Source organism: Schistocerca serialis, chromosome 8 (genome assembly GCF_023864345.2).
Source record: "Schistocerca serialis cubense isolate TAMUIC-IGC-003099 chromosome 8, iqSchSeri2.2, whole genome shotgun sequence".
Taxonomy (NCBI): domain Eukaryota; kingdom Metazoa; phylum Arthropoda; class Insecta; order Orthoptera; family Acrididae; genus Schistocerca; species Schistocerca serialis.
In genome coordinates this window covers 347,419,470-347,441,017 of record NC_064645.1, presented here as the reverse complement: position 1 = coordinate 347,441,017, position 21,548 = coordinate 347,419,470, and the positions used below count along the sequence as shown (strand labels likewise).

The 21,548-nt window shown below is 38.9% G+C and overlaps 1 protein-coding gene across 4 annotated transcripts in view; it reads right to left on the bottom strand.

The window, feature by feature from the left end:
* Positions 1 to 3,155: 3,155 nt before the first annotated feature.
* Positions 3,156 to 21,548, bottom strand: part of LOC126416729 (flap endonuclease 1) — an 89,579-nt gene continuing 71,186 nt past the window's right edge. For 3 of the 4 annotated variants that reach the window (XM_050084551.1, XM_050084550.1, XM_050084553.1), the window contains one exon: positions 3,156 to 3,573. Coding sequence is in view for 3 of the 4 variants with exons in the window: in XM_050084550.1 (XP_049940507.1) it covers positions 3,505 to 3,573 (69 nt within the window). In the remaining variant the exon portion in view is untranslated. Of the gene's footprint in view, positions 3,574 to 15,950; positions 16,026 to 21,548 lie in introns of those variants that run through there. The other variant, XM_050084552.1, reaches the window with a different exon arrangement.

Here is a 21,548-nt window from a genome sequence, read left to right as displayed (position 1 = left end):
TTGTTACGGATCACAAACCACTTGTTTCCTTGTTTCATCCATCAACATCACTTCCCGACAAGGCTGCATACCACCTCCAGCGTTGGGCTCTTTACTTGTCTCGTTTCAATTATGAGATTCATTTCCGGCCAACAGCTCAACATGCAAATGCTGATGCTCTGTCTTGCCTTCCCATGGGTCCTGATCTGGCATTCGATAGGGACGAACTTTTGTGTTTCCACCTGGATGTTGCCGAGCAGCGGGTTGTGGACGGGTTCCCCATCACTGGAGACAGGCTGGCGGCTGCTATGGATTCTGACCCTACCCTCTCCCAAGTTTTACGCTGTATTCAGAAGGGTTGGCCAGATCGCCAGTCCGCTAAGACTTCTGATCCGTTGCAGAACTACTACGCTTTGCGCTACCGCCTCACGACTAGGGATGGTGTTATCCTCCTTTCCACTGACAATGCTTCGCCGCATGTTGTGGTACCTACGTCTTTGCGTGCTTCGGTCTAGTGCCTCCTTCACCAAGGGCACTGGGGTGTGTCTCGCACAAAATCTCTGGCGCGCCGTCATGTGTACTGGCCTGGCATCAACTCTGAAACAGAACACATGGCCGCTGCCTGCGGCCCTTGTGCGTCGCAGGCTGCTGCCCCGAAGTCATCTTTGTCACTGGCCTTCGCCTGAGAAGCCCTGGGAGCGCATTCATGCCGACTTCGCAGGACCCTTTTTAGGTACTTATTGGCTCCTCGTAATTGACGCGTACTCTAACTTTTCTTTCATTGTCCGTTGCACGTCGCCTACCACTGCGGCAACCACCAGTGCTCTCGCCCGCATTTTTTTCTTTGGAAGGCCTCCCCTCTACTCTTGTTACTGATAATGGTCCGCAATTTGCCTCTTCCGAATTTGCGGATTTTTGTGCTTGTCACGGCGTTATGCATGTCACGGCCCCGCCGTTCCATCCACAATCAAACGGTGAGGCTGAACGACTAGTCCGCACATTTAAGGCTCAGATGCGGAAACTTCTGACTTCTTCTGCTGCTGATGATGCGCTTCTCCAGTTTCTGGCGTCTTACCATTTCACCCCCATGGGCGACCACAGCCCGGCTGAGCTCTTACATGGCCGACAGCCCCGCACGCTACTTCACCTTCTGCGGCCTTCAACCTCACGGCCGCGGGTGCCTTCACTTGGCCGGTTCACCACCGACAACCTCGTCTGGGTATGGGGATATGGCAGGCGGCCAAAATGGAGTCCGGGCCGCATCTTACGACACCGTGGCCGACACCTGTATGAAATCCAGACGGACACGGGTGTTGCAGTGCGTCATTCGGACCAGCTTCGGCCTCCTGTGCCGGCAACGCCTGTTCCGAATGCCGTTACACCACCTGACGCTCGGGATCTTGGCGTCTCTCAATACTCACAACGCAGCCCTCTCACCGTAATCGCGATGCCAGGACAAGAATGGACGCCACCAGGAGACGTGCCCATGCAGGAACCGGATGACCATCCTCTGTCAGAGCCAATCGACTCGCCTCCTCCTCCAACGGACGCCGACACATCGCCCATGTCTCCTGTTACGTCAACTGGACTTGCCGCAACGGGCAGATTGGTGCACAGGGCCCCAGCAGGTTTGACCCCTACGTCTCCTGTCATCTTGACCCGTTATCATCAGGGACACTTCCGTCCGAGCGGAAAGCCCCTCCTCGAGACTTTACAGCGTGTCAAACAACGCCTATGGACGTTAGCCATCTCCAGGACACCTACATCAGGACCAGTGCAACAATTTCAGAGGGGGGAAAAGTATTGTGACTCGCCGATCATTCAAAGCGCCGCCGCGCTATTACATGCGTCCTCTACGTGCGGCGCTGTCTGCCAGCCATGCAGCAGCTGCGCCACCTAAGCGGCCAGCCGAGCAGCGGCCGCTAGACTGGGACTCAGTGCTCATTCGAATGCTAACGTGTACACGTCTTGCTTGTCAACTTACTCTGTGTCGTTCTGAAATATATGTGTTAAACTTGACTTTATAACACCCTACTTAGTGTGTTCTAGTCTGCCATCCCATAACCTATATATTGAACATAGCACCCAAAAGAATGAAGTGCATAATGCTTTGGCTCAGTATCATGGGGCAGCTCTTTAAGAATGCAATGCCCTCTGATAATGCCTAACAGACTATCCAGAAAAACAGAAAAATCCACTAAAGCTCCAAATGACAAGAGTTGGGGACATTTTCCAGTGAAAATAAACACTTCCTCTGAAAAATGTAAGTGATGTTGACAGAGAGCACCGTGGAAAAATCTAATTTGAATGTAGGAGACATAAAGCTAATTTTCACGTGGACAAATTCTTTGTGGTGTGTCGGGCACAACTGAATCATGAGAGACTGACTGTATAATATATGTGCTTTGAACAAAAGTTTTGCACTTTTCCATAACCAATTGTGTGTGTGTGTGTGTGTGTGTGTGTGTGTGTGTGAAAAACATAAAAAAATTGTTGTCTAGCATATCTTTGTTTAAAAAATGTAGGTGAATATGTCCAAACTATTATAACAGAAGGCTATTGGTGGAATATAAACAGTGACTAATATGATAAACAACCAGTTGTCTTTAAGAGAAACTTAAGAGTAATATTTGATTTGTCTTCGATTTATGTGAAGTGTTGAAACCCACAAAGACAAGAATATAATGCTGCAGTGGGATTAAAGGCTGTGTGAATAGGGATGAACTTTCTGCTCTCGAAATAAAGGCATGTGTTCAAAAGACAAACTAGCAGCACACACTGTTCATGTGCATTTACTCATCATACTTTTTTTAAAGATGAGTAATGGTCTGTCAACTGAATCATTGCTTAAAATGAATTATTCTATAATATACAAAATTACAACTGTCAGCAGTATTATCAACAATCACCTACTTTCCTCCATAATATTTTCACTTGATTCACCATCACAGTAACTTACTAAACCCAATATTAAAAACATTTTTAATTATTTACTTATAATATTATACAGCTACAAAATCCTTTGTACAGCATCCGCTCCTGCAAAACTAATTTTCATAAATGCTATTTTTATTTCTTAAACGTTATTAAAGTTCAGATATTACCCAATTGTAGCCTTGATGTTTTAGGGTTCTTTAGGCTTTTCATTCCAAAATAAACTCCTGCTTTACAAGAAGTGTTGGTGAACTTAAAGGTTATTTATTGTGTTGCATTATAGTAACTATCATAACATCAAAATACATACATCTGAGCCACACATCTAAAAGCATTCACACACAATTTTAAATTCAGATCCAATTATAATTTTTATGTCTAATTTAATTAAAAATCAACATGATTGAAGAGATTGCCATCCATTACAAAAAGATATGAGATCACAACAATCACTTCAATATATGTCACAGACACAGTGATTTAATATGTTTTAGTCCTATTTCAAATTTTACAGTTCGATTACAAATCGGAGACACATCTTCAATTAAGAGCAACATTATTTTGGACACGTTAGGCAACCATACAGTGGAATTACTTTGGCCTCCGTCCTCTCCCTCCTCCTCCTTTTGCCTTCTTTGCACTAGCTGGGTTTTCTTCACTCTGTAAAAATTGAATACATTATTCAGTTATTGAACAACTTGAATGAAAATACCACTAAATGCCACTACCGCTTCCACTATCACTCAACGCTCTACATGGTGGTTAGTATAATACCAATATTTAAGTTTTCATTACTAAGTATTGAATAAACTAAAAACAATCTCACACAGAATGTGAGAGATCACATTAGACTCAAGCACACACACATTTCATTTCGTCCGAGTTGCTAATTAAGCAACTATATTATAAAGCTGACATATACATTAAAAACTAAAAAAGGTAAGCCAGCCACATTTAAACAATTGTTATCAGAAACACTCAGATAAAATTGGAGAAATTCACTCACTTTTAAAACATGAACAGTTATTAAGAACAGCGTCATTGTCATTTAATTGAAAACCATTGTGACTGGAATGAAAATATTTATTGTTAAACTACATTCTGCTAACATATCACGAAACAAGTTCATAGGCTGATCTACATTCTTTCAGTGTTATTTCTCTGTGACTAGCCAGCCACTGCTCATTTTTAAGTATCTGTACAATGAACGTATTCCACACAGGATTTTCTGTCACTGTATTCACCCTTTTTTTAAAGAGAGAGAGAGAGAGAGAGAGAGAGAGAGAGAGAGAGAGAGAGAGAGAGAACTGGTAGAACTGATCACAAAATATGTACACAAGACCAGAAGTGTGGCTCGATATAAGGTTCATGGTCAACTTTTGACACAGCAAGTTAACCAAAACTTTTTACCCAAACCAGAAAAGGATGAGAGAGTGCCACTGCCTGACCACTTCATTTTTTGACACACTTCTTCGTGCCATCTCTCATTTTCATTGGGACTGAATTGCCAACACAAAACACAAGAGCTTTTCATAATGGATAGCCTGGGTCAACACTATGGCCAAAGAACACACCCATTTATTACTACCACTGCCACCACCACTATTGGCCACACTGGAGCATGTAAATCATTCCACATTCACATTATTTTTTACAGGTCGAGTTGATCTGCCCAGTACTTTTCATTTGCTCCAATTGTCACTTCAATTTGTCTGAAACCTCTATAGCCTTTCTATGTAGTCACTCCCGCTGAAAATTTGTATGTCTTCAAAGGATGTTAATTTTATCTTTGTCTCCTATATTTGCTGCTTCAAGTTCAACTGCTTCCATTGTCCTTCCACTTTTCCAGATTTCTCATCACTAGTTGTCATTACACGTCTGTATTCTAGCAGTCGTAGGACGTACTTTCATATAACTTTTTCAGTTTTAAGGAGCAATTCAGCTCCTTTTTTTCTTTTCTTTTTTTACATTTGGTACAGAGTTTCTTAAGAATAAATACCTTCTGAGAGTGTCACAGTTTTATACATGGTGTTTGTAACGGATCATCTTCCTTTAGCATTACTTTTCCTCAACAGTAGTTGTTGATACCAGTATTATTTTTCGAATTTTGGACAGGTCAATATTATCTCAGTTGCTTTTCTAAAAACTTTCATATAATTTTATACACAGTATGTTATATTTCTATCTAAAATTTGTGAAAATGAACTACTTTATAAAATATTTTACTCTCGATGTTATAATCAGTAAGTATTATTTCTGAATGTACAGTTAAAATTATTTTTTGAAACATTTGAAATTATGAACTACTGGCAACACTGTACTGGTTACTATGCTTATCTCTGGATTTATTTATGAAATAATAATCAAAATTAATAATGTAACAAACTAGTAGAAATTCATTTGTTAAGAAAAATTGTAAACCCTTTGAAATATGGTTATTTCAGCAGAGTGTGGGAGTCATAAGCATGCTTCTGATGTGATCGGACATATTTTTGTATTTTGTGCGAATAACGTAATTTCGGCTTTGTTAATGTAAAAATTTTAAAACTGTAGGATACACTAAAATGTGAGAAAATATAATTACCTAAAAACAAAAATTCAGCAACAACAATCTTCAAATTTATTTAGATCAATCCAACGGTGAGGACCTAAAATGACATTTTCAGCTATAAGAATCAGACCCCTAGACAAAAAGAACTGGAGTCAACTCTACATGGAAAGCTAGGTAAACTAGAAAGTTTATTGTAATCTTTACTCCTCTCAAATCTTCATAAGAGACTAATGTGGACAATAGATGCCATTAGGAAGGAGGGGGTGTACAGGAACATGATGAAAGACCCCTGAGGATGCCACTAACAATATTTATTTAAGAACAAAGCAAAAACGAAACATCAATTGAATGGACACATTGGCATAGACATTAATTATGAATGCACGATAAGGCACAGACAAAAGAAAACATTTTATCATTCAATTTTTTGTACTGTTGTTTTCTGTTTTAAGAGAGACAGTCAGACTTATGAGTATGCAGCAGGACGACGTACTGTGATAGTGATGTATTCTATGGTATGAGTGAATAATTCAAGGTTAAATAATATAGCAAGCATTTTTATTTACTGAGACAAAGGGAAGAGAAAAATCAAGAAAGTGGATTTTTGGTGATCACGAGAGGCACCGGTATCCCAGGAGTCCTCTGCTGCCTGCATCTTCAACTAGATCAGCGAAGTCTGATCATTAAACGAAATTGAGATAAGCACAAACAGACTTCTCAACAACGCAAGATATACGTATATTCAAGTTTAATATATTATTATTTTTATTTAAATATATTACAATTGGCATCCTGTGTGCCAGAACTTTTGGGCACCTGTCGTTAATAGTGTTGTTAACTATTGTCATAGTCAGAAATTTCTATGACATTGTAATAAATAATAAAAATTAATTGTCTGTATTTTCTGTTTCCATGAATCACGATGGGGAGCAAGCATTAGAAAAGTGCAAAAATTGAGGAGAAATATTTGGAAAGGAATAAGAATTGGACGCAGGTCATGTAAAATTTTCCATAGTAAGTTGTTTTATTCAGTGCAGCAAAGGTAGGACGGCTACGCAAGTTGCTTGCATGGTTACGCTTGGTAGCACCTCTTGCGAAAAATTTACAGGAAATTTTCAGTGTGATACGAATTGTCAGTAGAACAAAGAATTGTGACACAATAGTTTGAACATCATAACAGATGAAAAAAACAGGCCTTGACATTTCAGAATTTGCATTTATCAAGTGTAATAATTAATGTAGAAAAATTTTAACATTTTGTGAAATTTTTATTTCTTACAAATTAATATAACATGGCTGAAAAATATATGACTACTGTTGATAACAATAGCAAAAATGCAATCAGCCAAGATGGCGTAGAATTGCGAGATCAAACAACTGAAGTTCAGGCGCCATGCATGCCTACTGTAGAAGGTTTAAGTAGATCAGAGATGAGTGTCGCAGGAGTGACAAATGATAGCGACGCTCCACAGCAGAACGACCTCGACAACACATTGTTTACAATTGACGAGACAATGTCACGCATCTCCCAAAGCGACATACTGCTCGTGAATGAAATACTAGAGAGCAATCAAAATGTGAATCGTGACAACAAGTTACAAATAACACTTGTTCGCAACACAAACATTAACTTGGAAAGCACTGTGGACAGCAACCACAGTAGTACAACTAACCCAATGGCAATTGCTATCTAACATGAATGCGAAATTTGATGATATGAAACACAAGATGAACACCAATTTCAGTGATATGAAACACAATATGAATACCGAAATTGGTAATATGACAAGTATTGAACACGGTAAAACAGCAGCAAAACACTGTTACACAAGATCTAAATACAATGAAGCAAGAACAGAAACAAGTATTCAAGGATTTCACGACACGGTCTCACAGAAATTCGATAACTTGACCAAAAACTTTCGCAACCAAAAACTTTCGCACTGAAATAGACGAAAAATTGAATCATATGAAAACACAGGTAAAGCATGAAGTACTTTCTGAAGTTAACAGTAACATTACGGAGTCAAAACAGAAGGTAGATTCTTTTAATGTCCCTCACAATCTAGTAGAATAACAGATAAAGAAAATCACAGACACAAACACACACATAGAAGCCACACAAAACCAGTTGGTTTGGACAGTAAAAAAGGTAACCACTGTCGTTAACAAACTAAATAAAGACTATGAAGGTGTACCTCTAGCTGTAAAGGAGCTCACTTTAAGGGTAGCAACATTAGAAGTTGACTCAGCATGTGCAAAGAAGGAGAGGGAGAAGATTAATGAAACTCTGAGTGATATGATTAGTGAAGCTGAAGCAGGTATGCTAGATGAGGGTAACACCATTGCAGAGAAGCTAGTAACCGATTGTAAGTTATACACAGATATAGTCGAAAAGGGTATTCTGGAAAAGAAAAATGAAATCGTGAACAAGGTAAACATTAACCTACAAGCCGCGGAAAATAGGATCTGCAATCTTTTGGAAGAAAATAATACCGCATCTCGAACTATGCACGTAAATAATACACAGGCTACAGTGCACATACCACAACCTGTTGGTATCTATTCACAAATTGTCACGAGTCCCACAGCATGGACCAGTGACAGTTGTAGATTACAAATGTAAACATACCCACAACTCCAATACATGAACAATTACCAGCCAGAATTACAGGTAGCTACAATAACAACATAAATACGACCGAAAATGCCATGTGTTTATCAACTATTTTTGCAGACAAAGGTTTGCTGAGACATCGACAGTTTCCTACATTCACTACTGAAAGTAAGAGAATGAACCCTGTAGTATTTATCAGTGCTTTTCGTCATGTATTTCCACGCAACTGGGCGGAAGCACAGAAAATAAGTCTTGTTGTGAGATATACGCAAGGCGATGTGCTCTTATGGGCAACCGAAATGGTCGAACGTTGCAGCACTTATACCCAATTTGAATGAGCTTTTCTCAACAAATACTGGTCTGAGGCAGTGCAAGAAAGACTCAGACGTGAGGGTTTCTACACTGCACCATTCAATGGCAAATACGGTAGTCTATGTGGATACTTTGAGAAATACCTGAACAAGACATGCTACTGAGTGAACCCAATATTGCAGGTAGACATGTTAAAAATTTTGAAAAGTTGTTTACCATCGCACATTAGAGAAAAATTAGTCAATGCCTGAGCACAACACTCAATATTTTCTGTCAGTGCTCGATTCTATCGACTTAATATATGAGGAAAGATCTGTACCCCATAGGGCAACAGAACTTCAGATAATAACAACATGACCACGTAAATCAGTCAGTAAAATGTGATTTAAACACACAGCAAGGTTGGTACACACAACACCAAAATTACATACCTAGAGGTAATGAGTACCGTAAAGTGTACTGAAAAAACAAACGATTTAAAAGCAATTTCCAAAACAACATGGGTAACTTCAATGTGCGAGCAAATTACAATTCACCATCACAAGGCCCTATGCCGAACATAAACAGAATCAGTCAGCTGCAGTAGTGGCTGACGTGCGGCAACAATGCCATGCCTTACGCAGTACCGCAGTTGACTTTTGGGCAGCAAAATAACTGCACAGTGGCTAATGACACAAACTGGCAAAGTACACACACAGTGCAACTCACCGAAATTTCTCCAGGTAACGAACTAAATCACACTACGCCATTGGAAAACACCAACTGGTCGTAGTAAAGTCCCAGGCTATTGACCTCTCAGGAACTGGGGGCAAGGGAGAATTACAAACATGTTTCATAAGATTTGACAAAAGAGCCCCCCAAGAACCATGGACCTTGCCGTTGGTGGGGAGGCTTGCGTGCCTCAGCGATACAGATAGCTGTACCGTAGGTGCAACCACAACGGAGGGGTATCTGTCGAGAGGCCAGACAAACGTGTGGTTCCTGAAGATGGGCAGCAGCCTTTTCAGTAGTTGCAGGGGCAACAGACTGGATGATTGACTGATCTGGCCTTGTAACACTAACCAAAACAGCCTTGCTGTGCTGGTACTGCGAACGGCTGAAAGCAAGGGGAAACTACGGGTGTAATTTTTCCCGAGGGCATGCAGCTTTACAGTATGGTTAAATGATGATGGTGTCCTCTTGGGTAAAATATTTCGGAGGTAAAATAGTCCCCTATTCGTATCTCTGGGCAGGGACTACTCAAGAGGACGTCGTTATCAGGAGAAAGAAAACTGGCATTCTACGGATTGGAGTGTGGAATGTCAGATCCCTTAATCAGGCAGGTAGGTTAGAAAATTTAAAAAGGGAAATGGATAGGTTAAAGTTAGATATAGTGGGAATTACTGAAGTTCGGTGGCAGCAGGAACAAGACTTCTGGTCAGGTGAATACAGGGTTATAAATACAAAATCAAATAGGGGTGATGCAGGAGTCGGTTTAATAATGAATAAAAAAAATAGGATTGAGGGTAAGCTACTTCAAACAGCATAGTGGACGCATTATTGTGCCCAAGATAGACACGAAGCCCACGCCTACTGCAGTAGTACAAGTTTATATGGCAACTAGCTCTGCAGATGACGAAGTAATCGAAGAAATGTATGATGTAATAAAAGAAATTATTCAGATAGTGAAGGGAGTCGAAAAATTTAATAGTCATGGGTGACTGGAATTCGGTAGTAGGAAAAGGGAGAGAAGGAAACGTAGTAGGTGAATATGGATTGGGGCTAAGAAATGAAAGAGGAAGCCGTCTGATAGAAATTTGCACAAAGCACAACTTAATCATTGCTAACACTTGGTTCAAGAATCATAAAAGAAGTTTGTATACATGGAAGAAGCCTGGAGATACTGACAGGTTTCAGATAGATTACATAATGGTAAGACAGAGATTTAGGAACCAGGTTTTAAATTGTAGGACATTTCCAGGGGCAGATGTGGACTCTGATCACAATCTATTGGTTATAAACTGTAGATTAAAACCAAAGAAACTGCAAAAAGGCGGGAATTTAAGGAGATGGGACCTGGATAAACTGAAAGAACCAGAGGTTGTACAGAGTTTCAGGGAGAGCATAAGGGAACAATTGACAGGAATGGGGGAAAGAAATACAGTAGAAGAAGAATGGGTAGCTTTGAGAGATGAAGTAGTTAAGGCAACAGAGGACCTAGTAGGTAAAAAGACGAGGGCTAGTAGAAATCCTTGGGTAACAGAAGAAATATTGAATTTATTGATGAAAGGAGAAAATATAAAAATGCAGTAAATGAAGCAGGCAAAAAGGAATACAAACGTCTCAAAAACAAGATCGACATGAAGTGCAAAATGGCTAAGCAGGGATGGCTAGAGGACAAATGTAAGGATGTAGAGGCTTATCTCACTAGGGGTAAGATAGATACTGCCTACAGGAAAATTAAAGAGACCTTTGGAGAACAGAGAACCACTTGTATGAATGATGGTAACCCAGTTCTAGGGAAAGAAGGGAAAGCAGAAAGGTGGAGGAAGTATATAGAGGGCCTATACAAGGGCAATGTACTTGAGGACAATATTATGGAAATGGAAGAGGATGTAGATGAAGATGAAATGGGAGATACGATACTGCGTGAAGAGTTTGACAGAGCACTGAAAGACCTGAGTCGAAACAAGGCCCCGGGAGTAGACAACATTCCATTAGAACTACTGACAGCCTTGGGAGAACCAGTCCTGACAAAACTCTACCATCTGGTGAGCAAGATGTATGAGACAGGTGAAATACCCTCAGACTTCAAGAAGAATATAATAATCCAAATCTCAAAGAAAGCAGGTGCTGACATATGTGAAAATTACTGAACAATCAGTTTAATAAGTCACGGATGCAAAATACTAGCGCGTATTCTCTACAGACGAATGGAAAAACTGGTAGAAGCTGACCTCGGGGAAGATCAGTTTGGATTCCATAGAAAAGTTGGAACACGTGAGGCAATACTGACCCTACGACTTATCGTAGAAGAAATATTAAGGAAAGGCAAACCTATGTTTCTAGCATTTGTAGACTTACAGAAAGCTTTTGACAATGTTGACTGGAATACTCTCTTTCAAATTCTAAAGGAGGCAGGGGTAAAGTACAGGAAGCGAAAGGCGATTTACAATTTGTACAGAAACCAGAGAAAGAGTCGAGGGACACAAAAGGGAAGCAGTGGTTGGGAAGGGAATGAGACAGGGTTGTAGCCTATCCCCGATGTTATTCAATCTGTATATTGAGCAAGCAGTGAAGGAAACAAAAGAAAAATTTGGAGTAGGTATTAAAATCCATGGAGAAGAAATAGAAACTTTTAGGTTCGCCGATGACATTGTAATTCTGTCAGAGACAGCAAAGGACTTGGAAGAGCTGTTGAATGGAATGGACAGTGTCATGAAAGGAGGGTATAAGATGAACATCAACAAAAGCAAAACGAGGATAATGGAATGTAGTCGAATTAAGTCGGGTGATGCTGAGGGAATTAGATTAGGAAATGAGACACTTAAAGTAGTAAAGGAGTTTTGCTATTTGGGGAGCAAAATAACTGATGATGGTCGAAGTAGAGAGGATATAAAATGTAGACTGGCAATGGCAAGGAAGTCAGGAAGTCAGAATGTGACTGCAGAAGCCTTGTCTAGGCTACCACTAGGTTCAGAGGAATTTAGTGAATTAACAGAGCAAGATGCAGAAATCAGAACATTATTAATGCACGGTACAACACAACAGTTTGATTCTCGTAAGTTTTGTAAGCAGATTAAAATTATACAACAGCAAGATCACAGATGGAGTAAAGTATGCAAATCCTTAAGAAAGATGAAGGTGGAAAGGTAAGTAAATGGTTTCAGGAGTACAAGGGTGTTTTGTTTAGTAGGAAACATGAAAAATCTAATCAATGGTGTGTGTGTGTGTGTGTGTGTGTGTGTGTGTGTGTGTGTGTGTGTGTGTGTGTGTGTGTTTTTGTGTGTCTGTTCCTGAAGATTATATCGAAGAATTTATAAGACACACACATGAAGTGTGGGGACACTTCGGAGTGAGCACATTTAGTGAAAAAATTGTTATTTTATTTTCCAAATTTGAGAAGGCAAGTCCTACAGGTAATAAGAAAGTGTGCAATATGTCAAGAGTAAAAACAGTCCAATGTGTCAAAATAAACTGAGCTAAAACCAATACTCACAAAAAAAACCTCTAGATATAGTATCCCTGGACATAGCTGGTCCATATCCAAGTAGTAGTACTATACAACATTCTCTCGAAACACGTCAAAATGTATGCCATTAAAAATGCAACAGCCACACATATCAGAAGAAGAATTGAGGGAGACTATTTGAGAAGAGTAGATAAATCAAAGATACTACTAACTGATAACGCTTCATATTTCATTGGGCAAAAGTGGAAACAATTTATGACCTCACAGGGCATAAAGCACATACCAGTAAGCTTATTTCACCCAGAAGCAAGCTCAGTAAAATGAGTCTTTAAAGAATTTAACCAGTTTATTAGGACATACACACCTCACAAACACACCTGATGGGTAGAATACATAACTCCTTTCATGCAAGTTGTCAATAAACTTCCACATTCTTCAACAGGTTTCACACCCAATGAACTGATGTTCCGGACAAAACAAATGAATGAGTGGGTGTCACCCATACCAAAGGTACCCACTACAGAAATGACACTACAAGACAAAATCAAACAAGCCATAGATACACTAGAAAACAGGGCCGAGTATAGAAGGAAAATTTATAACAAGAAACTGAAACACTTTACACAATTTTTTGAAGGGCAACGAGTCCTCTTACTGACTCACCCTAAATCAACAAAAATTGGCAAACTAAATAAGAAGCGGCAATTACTCTATTCAGGGCCATATCCGGGGACATACAGATTAGCCTATGAGAAAACCAGAAGAGGCAAGGGCCTCTACCCTCACATCACAAAGATATAAAAACCTTTACAGAGTGATGAAGCATGGTAATTTTTTTTTATCACTAGGTAATTGTACACAGTGTACATAATTCTAAGTGTAATATTTCTTCTAGAGAGTATTTTAAGATAAAGTAATGAATATAGGCATAAGTGATTCTCTTCATCTGTACACATAGGCACAAAAATTAACAGCAATGAAAGGTGACACATGCTTCATGCGAAGCGTAAGTACAAACAAAATTAGCTTATGGCTCAACAGTCTGCACTCATCAATTCACACTGACGTCAGTAGCAGGAGAGGAGACAATGTATATCTAATCTAAATACAAAGTAAATGGAAATACTGCACAAATACATCTACTGTCAAAGAACTAAGGAACCTATTGATATATGTAAACAGAGATTTAATTAAATACTATGTTATTTGTAAAGTGGAAACAATGTATGACCTCGGAGGGCATAAAGCACATATCAGTACGCTTATTTCACCCAGAAGAAAGCTCAGTAGAACGAGTCTTTAAAGAATTTAATCAGTTTATTAGGACATACACACCTCACAAACACACCTGACGTGTAAGCTAAGGTCTAACAACAAAATACCGTGAGAGATGTCAAATAATTTTTCTTTGCAGAGTGAATAATCACAATGGGTAACAGAATACATGAAAGTCTATGAATTTAAACAAGGTATGGAAATATCTGCAGAAGTATGCAACGACCAAATGTATCGGTGGCCATCGAGCTACAAAATGCAATCAGTTTTAAGTTTTTCTTTCAGTGAACAGTGCATCGTCATGGCGCAGAAGAAGAGAATTACGTCAAGTGTAGCAGATACCAAATGAAGAAACGGACCGCACTTCGTGTAAACAATTTAGTTATAAGGAAAATTATACAAAGGTCATAAGGGAGGAGGAGATTAGTGTTTAACGTCCCGTCGACAACGAGGTCATTAGAGACGGAGCGCAAGCTCGGGTGAGGGAAGGATGGGGAAGGAAATCGGCCGTGCCCTTTCAAAGGAACCATCCCGGCATTTGCCTGAAGCGATTTAGGGAAATCACGGAAAACCTAAATACAAAGGTCATAAGGCAAATGAAAAATGAAATATGCATCATCACAGTATGTTTCCGTAACAATTATCGTTACCTATTCACTGCAGAGTACACAAACATTTAAGCACGAGATTTTACAAAAACCAGTTAATTTTTATCATGTTACATGAAAGCTTGAGTAATGGAAGTTCCAGGTATTTAAGAAAGATAAGACTATGCTGAGGGAATTAGATTAGGAAATTTGCTATTTGGGGAGCAAAATAACTGATGATGGTCGAAGTAGAGAGGATATAAAATGTAGACTGGCAATGGCAAGGAAAGCGTTTCTGAAGAAGAGAAACTTGTTAACGTCGAGTATAGATTTAAGTGTCAGGAAGTCATTTCTCAAAGTATTTGTATGGAGTGTAGCCATGTATGGAAGTGAAATGTGGACGATAAATAGTTTGGACAAGAAGAGAATAGAAGCTTTCGAAATGTGGTGCTACAGAAGAATGCTGAAGATTAGATGGGTAGATCACATAACAAATGAGGAAGTATTGAATAGAATTGGAGAGAAGAGAAATTTGTGGCACAACTTGACTAGAAGAAGGGATTGGTTGGTAGGACATGTTCTGAGGCATCAAGGGATCACCAATTTAGTATTGGAGGGCAGTGTGGAATGTAAAAATCATAGAGGGAGACCAAGAGATGAATACACTAAGCAGATTCAGAAGGATGTAGGTTGCAGTAGTTACTGGGAGATGATGAAGCTTGCACAGGATAGAGTAGCACAGAGAGCTGCATCAAACCCGTCTTAGGACTGAAGACCACAACAACAACAAGTCTATGTTGGTGAAAACATGAGACTTTACACTAAGCGACACAGGAATTGAAGGACACAGCAGTAACACATGAAGAATCAACCAGACACTTTGTCAATGATTAGCCGGTACACATGATTTAAATGAACCAAAGTTCCTTGACAATTAGTCCATGATTGTACAAGTAACATTTCCTCATAAATCCTTGAACTAGTAGATGAGTACTTCCTTTCCTCCCCTTCCAAACAAAGGAGAAGGTGTCAAGCGTAGTTAAGGCCAGCAAAGTGCGATGTTTTTAGTACTATTTCCAATTTTTTTTCGCCTTCCTCCAACTAATATCATATGCTTGTATTATGTCAAAAAATGTGATATGAATAAAGATGAGTCGTAACTAACAAACAAACTGTAGTGATAGAACCCAGTTAATGAAAAAATTTTTATGACACGTTAAATCTTTAGAAATTTATGTTTGTAATATAACCAATGGATGGAATGTCAGCCATAGGTATAAGTTATCATGTTATGTATATTGTTGTAACTCGATACTTGTATGAATTTTATTGGAAATCAAACTCTATATATGAACTTAAAAGACAAGCAATTTATACAATATTTTGGACAGCTATATGTGTCTTTCAACAAGTGCACGGTTAAGTGTAATGACATGAACATATGTGTGCAATGAAATAAGTATTGTGGCTCACAACGCTTGATACATGGACAAGTGAGCCACAGTTGTTCAAGCAGATGCTTACCTCATTGACAGATTCTGTTGGTCACGGTTCTCTCCGCAGAAAATGCAAGTACGACAGGTAGTAATGATGTCCGGGCTGTAAAAATAGATATCTTCTGCCACAGCGTCGGATTTTGAACAAAAAGCACACACTCACTGCACCCAGCATAAAAACAAACGCCATCGAAATTCTTTGATACACAGCACTCAGGTGAAAGTGTGACACTCAGCGTGACATCAACACCTAGAAAACAAGTGCACGCACGTGCAATGGCAGCATATAGCATGTTGACCATTGGAAACCAGTTCTCTTCGTCCAATCAGCCAGTGCGAACCCGACAGTGAGAATGAAACGAACTGGACATTATTGTTACAGCGCTAAATTCAAATATGTGATGGACTCACATATTATGTATGTAATATTTTAATTTTTTGTACATACAATAAGTTAACATGGGGGGGAGGGGGGGGGGGGGGGGGGAAGAGGCCGACAATAAAGGACAGCAACCCCTATTGGGGTGGAGTGGGGACTGTACATCTCCATAACATGTCAACGTATAGTGTGGAGGCCATTGTACAGGTATGATGAAAGACCCCCAGGATGCCGCTAACTTAATATTTATTTAAGAATAAAGCAAAAATGAAACACCGATCGAACGGACGCATTAGTAAAGACATTAATTATGAATGCGTGATAAGGCGCAGACAAAAGAATACTTTTTATCATTCAATTTTTAGTACAGTTGTTTTTTGTTTTATGAGAGACAGTCAGACTTTCGAGTATGTAGCTGGATGATGTACTGTGATAGCAATGTATTCTATTGTATGAGTGACTAATACATGAAGAATGTATCAAGCATTATATTTATTGAGATAAAGGGGACAGAAAAATGAAGAAAGTGGATTTTTTGTGATTACAATAGGCACCGGTATCCCTGGAGTCCTCTGCTGCCTGCATCTGCAACTAGATCAGCGAAGTCGACTGTAACTGACAGAGATCGAATTGGACTTCACGAAAAACAATAAAAAAAACTTCTACAGAACGTTCACAGAAAATATGAGTGGATATCAACCACCCAACTTGTGCTTCAGAAGACCGGATGGAACCCTAGAAACCAATACCAAAAGTGACATTCTGGCAAAGTACTTTGAAAAACTCCTGAACTCGGACCTCCCTATGAAAGAATTTATGACATAAACAAGCACGTACAATCCAGATAGTGAACCTCCAACTCTAGAAGTAGTTAAAGAAATAATCAAGTTACTCAAGAATCGTAGAGTACCAGGAGAAGACGGCATCATCGTGGAAATCTGGAAAGACCCAGAACTCACTCAAGACATCCACAGGATCTTGGAAGATATCTGGGAAACCATGAAAATTCCTGACAACTGGAAAATTGCCCTGATTCACCCACAACACAAAAAAGGTGACAAGACTGACCCGAACAACTACACAGGAATATCCCTACTAACAGTCATATACAAGATCCTCTCTAAAGTTTTACTAAACAGACTGGAATGCCAGACCGATCACTTGATTGGGGAATACCAAGCAGGCTTCCGTAAAGGGCGGTCTTGTGCGGAACAAATTTGGAACCTGGAAATGATTTTACAACACAAACAGAACCTGATAACAAGACTGGAATAGAAGGGAGAACCGATAGAGGTACTCAGGGTACCCTCCGCCACACACCGTCAGGTGGCTTGCGGAGTATGGATGTAGATGTAGATGTAGATGTAGGTGTCCCAGGAGAAATTGTCAGTATTCAGCTGCATGAGAGGAATGATCATTCAAAGCTAAAAAGTCTTATAAACATGGGCTCTAAAGTGCATATCTTAAGAGCTGAAAGTACTTCTCGATTTTCGGTACTGCGAAACAAAATCTTCTACTTAAAGATCTTCATTTTCCATATCATATGGACCAAAACACAAAAAACGTGTTTCCTGTAAACATGGGCTCTATATAGTGCATACCTTAATAACTATGAGCAGTTTTTCATCTTCACTACTTTGAAACACATCTCTTCTATTGAATAAGTGCTCGTAGCTCTTAAGATATGCATTCAAAGTCCATGTTTAGCAGACATTTTTTGCTTCAATGATTGTTTCTGTAATCTGTGAATATTGACCTTTTCTCGTGGAACTTGTGTTATAATATAAAAATTGGTGTTTTGCCCATAAAGAGCGCAGTTAGACTAAATTCCTTTTGCTGCCTTTCTTGCTGCTCAAACTTCCCTCATTCTCTTGCTGTGTTTCTGTTACCAGTCCTCTGTCCATGCTTCTTGTCCACTTCGTGTCTTTGGCTTCATCTTGGTACCCCCATATTTCTTTCATCTTGCGGCTGTGATCTTGTTTGCATTCTTCGGTTCATTTTACGCCTGTTTGTTTGTCATGGTGTATCTCATGTAGTTTACTTTTCTTAATGATGTTTCTGAATGTTATTCTGTCATTTATTGTGTCTGGTGTGATGTTGAGTTGGTTCAGGTTGTTTTATACCTCTGCCATCCATTTGTTGTTTCTAGTGGTTACCCAGTCAAAGATCTGTTTGGTCAGTCTGTGTGATGGCATTCTGTATAGCTGTCCATAGAATTGTAGTCTGCATTTTCTAATCTTTTCTGTGATTGTCTCCATATGTTTGTATAGTTCCTCTGTAGGTTTTTTGATCCATACTCCATTGTTGTTAGTTGCACCAAATATTTTCCTAAGTGTTTTCCGTTCTATTTTCTCTAGTTGTCTGATACGTTTATGCCCTAGGATTAGTGTGGTGTCTGCTGCATACAGTGCTTCGGCATACAGTGTTGTAGTGGCATAATTTGGCTTTTTGTGAGATACACTTCTTGTTGTAATGATTCCACACTAATTTGCATGCCTTTTCGAGTTTAGTTTTTCTTTCTTCATTTGAGTCTCTGTTATGTCCGCCCATTTGTAGTGTTTCACCGAGGTATTTGAAGTTTGCCGTTTTGTAAATCATGCCGTACTTTGTGTTCAGAGATGAGGGTCTCTTTGTGCTCATAAACTGTGTCTTTTCGTAAGAGATCTGTAGTCCAGTTTTGGAAGCAATGTCATGTAATTTTTCAGTAGCTTCTTTTGTTTCGTTTATACCTTTCGTGACAATCACCAAATTGTCTGCAAAAGCCAGGCATTTAATCTGTAAGTTTCCTAAGGTTATCCACTGTTGTGATATTTCCCATTCTTTTATTACCTTATCTAACACTAGATTGTAAAGGAGCAGTGAGAGGCCATCGCCTTTCGGACACCTGGGTGAATTTCAAAGGGCTCTGATAGTCCCCCACAGAGCTTTACTTTGGAGGTTGTGTTGGTCAAGGTTTGCTCTATGATAGTCTGTTTTTTGTTGTATACTTTGTATTCAGCTAGAATTTTGAAGGAGTTTTCCGGCTATAGAGTCGTACGCCTTTCTGAAGTCAACAAAGGTAATTATCAGGTTCTGTTTGTGTTGTAAAATAATTTCCAGGTTCCAAATTTGTTCCGCACAAGACCGCCCTTTTTGATCTTAATATCTACTGAGAAGCATTTTTAATTATATGTTGAACACTAACTGGCCATTTTAGGGTCCATATCTCAATAGGTAAAAATGGAACCCTTATAGAATCTCTGTTGTCCGTCTGTCAAGATTCCCCTTCTCAGGAACAGGTAGAGGTGTCACGTTGAAATGTATGCAAAATGATATAAGGTCAACATTCCTTTGGCAGTTTAAATAACTCAAGCTTTAAGTCAATACAATCAAAAGATATGGCTATATGTATCAAATATTTTGATATTTGCAAACTCACTCATCAAAACCTATCAATGAACTATCTATGTAAATGTCAGTCCTGGTGGGCTAGCAGTAAGTGTGTACCGGGAAACAGAGGTCTTAACCTGGCCATCAGGTCTCAACAATGTGAGGAGTTACCAGAAACAACGCACAATTTAGATTCCATGTTAAACTGTTCCCTTTCCCTGGTTGGATAACTGCGGTAGGTTACGGACACACAAGTTGCTGAAGTGGCATCCAATAGAAAGAGTTGCACCAGGCCACTGAGCCACACAAAATAATAATAATTATTATTTACATAATTAAATTTGTACAGAGTCATCAAAGTACCAGGTACTACTCGCACCTGTCCGACATTTCATTTTGTTGACTCTACTTATCCATATTGCCTCCTTGCTTAGATTGTGTGTGGTGACTTCTGCATTGTATTTAAAATTGCAGCATTGTGTTCATTTTCTGATCACTTATGCAGATTTTACTTACTCAAGAAGTTTCACAGGCATAATATCAGTGTCTCAAATGGTACTTTGATTTCAGTGTGATTTTTGTAGGCTGATAATCTTAGCAAAAAATACCTCTAAACCAAAGCCTAGAGTACCTTTAAACCTCAAGCAGTTTGTTCTTGTTGGCGGTTTTGCTCCTATTTAGCAGATTTTGATTTTCTACAATGAAATGGAGTGAGGATTATCCATCACCTTTTTGATGCCAGCCTTTATAGTAAAAGACTTGTATCTTTCTCCCCTGAACTTTATTTGGTTGGTTAAAGTTAGTTCAAAACTTTTATTAGTTCTGGATGAACATTGTTTTCTCTGAGAATTCTTAAAAGTGAGTCTGTGGATATTATCATATGCTTCTTTAAAATACAAGGATGATGCAAGGAACTGTTTACCTTTGTACTTTTAACATCTATTATTAGTTTCAGGCTGAAAATTTGCTCTGGAGAGCTTCTGTACGTGCAAAATTCTTCTTGGTATCCATAAAGTTTCAGTGCCACAAAATTCTTCTTGGTATCCATAAAGTTTCAGTGCCAGACTGTTTCTTGTCCCTATTGCAATTTATCTCCTTTTTAAAATATTGGATGGGTTATTTGAAAATCTACATCTGAATTAGATGTTAGTGGAGATTCAGAATCAGATTTTCGAACTTTTTTCCAGATTTCTGCACAGACTATGTCTTCACTGCCTGCCTTGTAATTCTTAAGTCCAGTTATTGTGATTTCTACCCCCTTAATGGTTGGAGAGTTTATTATCATGGATGGTTACAGCAGGTATGTCAGTGTTTACTTTGAATGTTCCTGTGACTCATCACAATGTCAAAGATTGCTGAAAACATACATGGGGATCTCTGCGTTTTCTTGTTTACTAGGGGCTAACTTTCGCAAATTCTCTCTCAGTATAGATGTTAAGAGTTTATATTTTGAAGATATCTGCTAAAATTTTTGTAAAAATTTCCCTGATGCTTTTTCTGAAAATTCTCTTTTATCTTATCAAGGATGATTGTGAGATGTTTATATATTGTTTGTCTTAAAATTTTATGAATTAAATGTTGTTATTTTTGTTCCAAATTTGATTCTTCTAACTTCTGAGCTAGATCATTTATCCACTCTTGTGTCTTCTATTCATCATCTGGTCGCATTCTTCATTTATGTTTCTGTGAGTTATCAGAGCTAATTCTTCTACAATCAATTTTAATTTTGTGATAAATTCTTTTGATGTTTTACTGTTAATAGCTTCCTACATTTCACTATAGTATTCCCTTCTTATATTTGATTACTACACTGTGTATAATAATTAGCTGCTTCATCTTAAACAATATCCTTCACACAAAGCATCAGTCAACTATAAA